The sequence below is a fragment of the Alligator sinensis genome, unplaced genomic scaffold, assembly GCF_000455745.1.
Source record: "Alligator sinensis unplaced genomic scaffold, ASM45574v1 scaffold1054_1, whole genome shotgun sequence".
NCBI lineage: Eukaryota > Metazoa > Chordata > Crocodylia > Alligatoridae > Alligator > Alligator sinensis.
In genome coordinates, this window is record NW_005842480.1 from 228,300 (window position 1) to 235,544 (window position 7,245).

The 7,245-nt window shown below is 50.4% G+C and overlaps 1 protein-coding gene across 1 annotated transcript; it reads right to left on the reverse strand.

Annotated features, from left to right (window-relative positions):
* Positions 1-3,736: 3,736 nt before the first annotated feature.
* On the reverse strand, positions 3,737-6,822 carry LOC102387959 (lymphocyte antigen 6E-like). The gene is made up of 3 exons (XM_006031070.2): positions 6,730-6,822; positions 5,373-5,492; positions 3,737-4,861 (listed from the first exon to the last, which is right to left on the reverse strand). The coding sequence occupies exons 1-3, from the start codon at positions 6,779-6,781 to the stop codon at positions 4,704-4,706; spliced, it is 330 nt and encodes a 109-aa protein (XP_006031132.1). The 5' UTR covers positions 6,782-6,822; the 3' UTR covers positions 3,737-4,703.
* Positions 6,823-7,245: the final 423 nt, after the last annotated feature.

Below are 7,245 nucleotides of genomic sequence, written 5' to 3' on the forward strand. Positions count from 1 at the left end.
ATATATGTGTGTGTATGTATATGTATGTATGTGTGCGTGTGTGTGCAAACATGTACGTATAAGGCATGCATGCACGCACACGCGCACACACGCATCTTTCTGCAGTCTTGCCCAGGCCTGGTCCCGCTGTCTGTGGACAGTCTGTTGGCCCACGCAGGGTCCATCCTATGCCTACACAGACTCCCAAATGGGCTGTGGCCTGTGCAGCACCTTGCACCTCTTCTCCAAAACCCGAGATGAGCCATGGCCAAGATGCAAGCTTGGGGATGCTCAGATTCAAGCTCCATGCTAGGCTTAGCCAACACAAGCCCAAAGTAACCACCCCAGCTGCAGGCTATGGATCTCCCCTCATTGCTGCGCCTGATCTTCAGCGATGCTGAGCAGTTGCTGTTCCCACGGAAAGCCAGGAAAACATCTGGGCAACCCCCACTTCTGAAACAGTGGCTAAAGTAGAAAGGAGTTTCTCTGCCCTGCCTCACCCATCCACAGCGCGCACAGCCTGGGCAAGATGACCACAAATCTGCAGCCTGACCTTCCCCCCGACGGGAGCAGGGGGAGACTCTGGGGCACCTCCTTGCCAGCTTGTGTTGGAAAGAGGTAGCGGGCAGGGGGAAGCAGTGCAATGTGTTTGTTCCTCACAGGACAGTCACGACCTTCATGATTTATACTGTGATCTGCAGTTTGAACCCGCTGCAGTCAACCACAAGACTGCTCTTCCTGCCAGATGCGGTGTCAGCGAGGCGCTAGGGTAATTCCCAGACCAGCGGTCTCTTTCCCATCCTGGCGACCCGCTTGCTGCGAGTTCCCAGAGGTCAGATCTTACTCAAGAACAGCCGCAGTGGAAGCCACAGGGCTTTGAATTACACCCAGAGAGTAAAATCCACCCCTCCCACGTGCAAATCCCTCTGCACTCGGGTGTGCCTGTGAGCGGAGTAAAGGAAAGCAAAATGCAAACTACGGTTTTAATAGTCTCTCACAATCTCTTCTTCCATCCTGTGGGTACCAGCTTTTCACCCGATGGAAGTAGCCAAGCACCCTGCATGCCTCAAAACGAATGCACCCACATGCAGAAACCCAGCAAGAGGTAGATGCAACTCCCCAGCCTCACCGAAATGCAGCATGGACGGGGAACTGGCAACTGAGATGTGCCCGAGAGCACAGCCACACTCAGCCCAGCTCTCCTGGGACCTAGGCTTGAATCCTCTTTCATGCCAGTTGAGACACAGACCTTACGGGCTTCTCTATGGCCATTGCCACTCGACACAGACAGCACGTGTGGATGTCCTGAAGCTGGTTACAGGTCTTTGATGTCATGAGCTCAGCTGTGGCCCTTTGTGTGAAGTAGAGCAGCCTAGAGACCACTCTGATTTATGGCTTGCTATGGCCTGTCTGAGATACATCCCTGTAGGGTGAGGAGCTACAGCTGCCTTTTCTTGACCCAGCACATCCCCTCTGCTAGATAGAGAGAGGCAGCTAGTGGAAGTGGTCCCTATGCTGGCTTTGCATCTGCTGTGCTCTCCCTAGGCTGGCTAGTTACAGCCTGGTCGTGGAGCTGGCATTTTTACAACGGATTAAAACATTTTCTCTATGTGATGCTGATGATGGAATAAAAGAAACCTCTCTGCAGCAATGAAGCAGACCCGGTGTGCCCGTACCACGGTGCAGAGCTGGGCACGACTGATAGCTCAGCCCCATCGGCTCTGGGATAGGTGCAATGCAGCATCATTTACTATCTGTCATACAAGTGAGAGTCCACAGGATTTTTCACAGAGACGAACAGCACTAGGGTGCAAGTGGCCATGTCTGTACTGATATTTAGGAGCCACCTAAGGGGCATCCTCACCCTGAGTGGCATCTCTCTGACTATCAGCCTGTCCTCTCCTTGTGTCTCCCGCTGTGCTTATTTTTGCTAGTGGGCAGTAGGGACAGAAAATCAGGTCCAGAAGGGCCTAAAAGCAGGAACAAGACATTGTCAAAGGACTGCTAGCAGCTCAAACTCAGGCGTTGCGCTTCAACAGGGCATCCAGGGCCAGGGTGGACTGTTGCTAGAAATCAAGCTTATACTACAGATCAAGCTTTCCAGTATAAACAGCAGATTTGGATTTGAGAGCAGTCCTAATAACCACCCCAAGTGGTAGCATAGACATGCATTCAGTGTGCAAACACTGGGTAGCGAGCAAATTAAAGCAGGAGGCATTACCCATCTCAGGTGAGACAAATGCCTGCTTAGACGAGCGTGTGTTTTAAGGAGCACATAAAGCAAGGTTGTTCTGCATGGCAGGAGCTGCAGAGAAAAAGTTTCTCATGCCAAGAACAGCACAGCTGAGAGAAAGGACAGAGCAAGGGAAGGGGAAAGAGCAGAGGGGGGAGCAGGCTGATGACAGAGGGAGCAAATCTCTGAAGATTTCTGTGCTACAGATGCAAAATCCATCTTTGGGAGAAGGCAAAGAAACCAGCTATAACCCAACGTCCAAAGAAACAGGATGCACACAACTCTGGTCCCTTCCTGGTTCCTCTTGTTTACCAGGGACCTCCTCTCCTGGGCCAGCTCCCTACCCAAAGGGACATCCAGTGCCTGCCTAGCACATTGCAGCTCAACCCAGCCCAGAGGGATTTACAGGCAAGGTGGCAATTTTCTGAACAAGGTCCCCCATAAATGAGGCCTGGATGGGCTTGTTCAAGAAGGAAAAGAACATGCTGCCCTGATGGGAGAAGCCAGCACTGGGTACAGCCTGGAGATCAGACAGCGTGCATTTTTTAGGAGGCTGTGGAGAGACGAGATGGGAATTGATAAGTCAGGGGCACTCAACCAGGGTGCTGGGGTACCCGGGGGTGCCCTGAGATCCTTTGAAGACAGCTGCAGAGAAATGAGTGAAAACCTCCTATATTTTGGGGGAGGGACAACCACAGTCTACTAATAAAAAACATCATTTTCAGTGAAGCCCAAATGAAAGCAAAACCCCTCCCAAGAATGTCATTTGAGTCAAAAAAAAAGTTTGACCAACACCTGCTTCATTTTCTGTTCCCCCCCACCCCCATCTTAAAACTTGTTAGCATTAAATTAATTTCTGATTGGTTCCAGCCTCACCCCAAAACTGTCATTTGCAAGATGGAAATGTTTAATAAAATGTTTCTTCTCGGAAAATGCTGACATGATTCTGACATTTCCCCAAATTTCTGCCCTCCCACCCCTTTTTTTTTTTAACCTGAAATGAGTCCTTGATTCAACTTGAATATGCAAATAGTTTTGTTCAAGCTGAAGCCACATTTTCGTTTTCTTTATATCCCTGGGCAGCAGCTCCAGACACCATCCCTCATGCAGCTGCCACCACTTGCAGCCACCCCAATCCTTCCTCCCCTTCACCCCACTCCACGTCCAGTTGGAAACCCTGTGCCTCAGGTAACTGGTATTTTTAAATTTCCCACACCCTCCATTCCCCACTCATGCTGGATAATAGGGATTTTTCTGTACCTCACAATGGAGGTACTAAATTTAATGCACATTAACTAAAGCATGTAAATGCACGTGTAGACATGCCCTGAGATATTTTACCTCTCAGAAATTGCACTGAAAGTGTGAAGCTGCCTGGTCCACCAAGCAGAAGTTGGGATGGAGCTGGACAATTCCCAGTGGTGGCAGATGACAGAACAAGGCATAATGGGCTCAAATTGTGGACTCTCCATCCTTGGAGGTTTTGAAGACCCGGGTAGACAAAGCCTTGGCTGGGATGATGTAGTTGGGGCTGGTCCTGCTTGGAGCAGGGGGTTGGACTAGATGTGATGTCCTGAGGTCCCTTCCACTCTCATTTTCTAGGATTTGATACAGAAAGGCATTGAGAAGTACCATGATCTTAAGATACTTCATTACAGATAAAGCTAAGCATAAGGTCTGCTGAGAGGGAATAGGAGTTTGGCGTAAAGAAGGGAGCATCTCTGGCAGTCTAGGCTGGATCTGCCCTTCCCCAGCAAAGGATTACAAAGGGCCAGGGAGAACCTTGTGGTTTTATCTATGAATTTTGCTCTCTCTATATCACTCTCAATCTCAGGAACCCACTGGATATAGAAACCCACGTCAAAACAGTCTCCACCCCAGCCACACCAGGATGGAAAGCGCTTTTCTTTGGAAAGGGAAGATGTGAGGATTGTGCGTCTTTAGGAGCTAGGTGGACTTGGAAAGAGCTGAGAGTGTCTGATGGGTGTGTATGGTTGTGAGGACATCCTGAGCATCTTCTTATCCTCCTGAAGGGCAGCTTCCTTTCTAGCGTGACACTGGGAAGAGGTTTCCAGGAACCGACTGGCCATTCAGGCTTCAACATCCCCTGGTGAGCATACTCCCTAATATTGCAATAGTCCCTAAGGACTCCCATGAGAGGGTGCAGGATGGAGCCATGCTCTGCGTAACACCAGCTAGAGGATGTCCTCTTGTTTTGCTGGGCTACAAGGGGCAGGAGCTTTCAAGAGAGGCAAGACATTGCATCCACCCGGGGATGCACCTGATGACCGCACCCAAGTATGAAAAGAAGAGAAGAGATGTGTCTTCAGAGGCCCTGAAGCAAGAGGAGAGTGACATAGTGCATCCTTAATCCCAGGGCGTGGAGGACGTCGAGCTCTTCCTGGGGAAATCAGAGCAGGGTTTTGAGAGTTACCCCTGTCCTTTTCCTGCTGTGACGCCATCTGTCTCTGAGCCCAGCCCTCCTCCTGCCTCACTGCGGAGGTGATTTCGATGTTGGGATGGCAAAGAGGTTGCAGAGGGAAGACTTGCAGCAAGAAGTGGAGAAAGAGGCTATGCCCATGTGCACGTTGGAGTCTGGGCAGTGAGGGGAGCATTTCTTGTTGATCTTCTTCCCCAGTTTCCAGCCAACTTAACCATGGGAGAGAGAAGAAAGAATGGTTATTTAGGGGTGTTTCCCCATGCCCCTGAGGTCCTGAATGATCAAGGGGAGTCTCCAGTGGCACCAGCAGGTTCTGCAATGGGACAGAGACTTTGGAGATATTGGCCCATGGAACAAATACCAGTAGCCCCCTGCGAGGCGTTGCTGATGCTGGGTCCTGCTGGGACCAGAGACTCTCGTGGCAGGTAGTCAATGTCTCCCAGGATTGGGCCCTAATTGATTTTCTGAGGGCTATCTTGGGTGAGATGCTGCTCAGGTGACAACAGTCACACCTGGATGGAGATCTCATCTCCAGGCTTCTCTGGGGGACAGTCGTAAGCCTTTGGGACCTGCCCCTGAATTTCAAGCCTTGCCAAGCTCGGGGTCTCGTCAGCTGCTTCAGATCATCTCCGCCTTCCCAACAGGCTGTTCTCTGCACCTGCCACTTCTCCTAACCCTGTAAAACCCCCTAAAGCCTGCACTGGGGACCCCAACACCTACCAACGTCTATAGCGGCTATGTTCGTCACACAGAAGGAGTCCTCATCCGTGCACTTTGTCAAGTTCAGACATTTCCAGTTGCTGGATTCCCATTCACAGGTGAAGCAATAGAGAGCGTGAGCTAGGGAGTGAAGCAGGGTAGATGAATGTATGTAATGATTTAGTTCCTCTTACTGGTTCTCCACTGGGTTGGCCTCTTGCATAGCTGGAGTGGGACCCCCGAAGCCAGGGGAGTGTGCAGGTGCCGGACCGGTGCAAGGTAGAGGGGGGTGATGGTCTTACACCTGAACTACCTCTTGCCTGCACAACCCACACATCGCAACACTGCTCCTGTCTAAAACTGCCCACTGATGCTGCATAAGAGGTGGGGAAACTGTTCAAGTTAGCAAAATCAAATGAGAAAAGATGGTCCTGTGGTCCAGGACTGGCAAAGGAGACAGGAGGTGGACTGCAACGGTTGGAGAAAATCAACACCCCCTTTCTTTCACAGGTGGGGGATAAAGATATTGTCCACACTTGCTATTCACCAAATTAGCTGTTCCACAATCATTAGCAATAATTTATGCTTTTATGATGCTAGACAAGTCTCTAGGGGCCGTTGTCCAAGCCCAGGGAAGTCAATGACGGTCTTTCTTTTGACTTCCATTGGCTTTGGGAACACGCCTATAATCTCTCATCGTTGCTAAAGGAAAGGGTGCTTTGATCTCAGGCTAAACCACCAGTGAAGGCATCTTGGCTCTGAATCTGGGTTAGCAGCTTGAGTTTAAACTCAAGTACCCCTATTAGGTCAAACTTGATCTCTTAATCCGGGTTAAAAGCCAAGTCACCTTGCTTTCGGCGCTCTCGTACCCTGAGGTAGCTGACTTGAAGCAGCCAACCTGAGTCAAGAACAAGCCTTTCTCACCAGCGAAGACATTCCCTCTGTCTTCTCTTGGAAATTTACCCAGGTTACCTAGTCCAGGAGATAATATTTAGGGAAATGCATTCAGCTCAACCAAAAAAAAAGCCAACAAAAAAGACCCATTTATTCTACTGTTCACACCAGGATCCTCCACTGAAAGAACTAGCCCGTCCTTGAAAGTTTTCAAGAGCAGGTTGGACAGACACTAGGCTGGGAGGGTTTAACGAGGGATAATGCTGCTTTGAGCAAATTGCCGGATTAGATGACCTTGAGGGGCCTCTTCCAGCCCTACTTCCTTAAGATCCTCAAAAAACCAAAAATGGGGTCAAACTGGCAGCTTCATTCCCTCTGGTATCTCCACTGCTATTGCTGTGACGGCCCCATCTATTCCAGCTGTTACCCCCCTGGCTAGGCTGCCTTCCACATCTGGATTCCCTCTGCCCAAAGGATGACTCACCTTGCCCCATACACAGGGCAGCGGCCAGCAGTACCACCAGCATAGTCCTCATCGTCCCAGGTTGCTCTCAGCGGCCCAAAATGAGATCCTTCCCCTGGGTGATGGTGATTTTATACGTCCCCTTGTATTTTGCTTTGGTGACTCTGGAGACAGCAATGTGGAAGGCGGGTTCCTACTGGGGCTGAGGCACCACATTTTTCTGGAGGTGTGCAATCTGTGTGGGAGGGGAGTTATCATCACAGCCTGTGTTGCCCTCGGGGGGAATAGGATGGGTGCAATGCAGAGTGAAAGCTCCCAGCAGTTCCTTACAGCTGGTGCTTTGACACAGAATCGCAGAGAAGGATCCTCCCTATCCAAACCATCCCATACGACCATCCTCTAAACTCTACGTAAGACGACCCTCAACCCTGGTACAACAGAGACCAAACACCCAAACCTGCCACGGGTAAATCAGAGGAACCACTCCTGCTTCTCTACTACGTTGTCCACATACATGCAAGAGGTCCTGAGTACAGG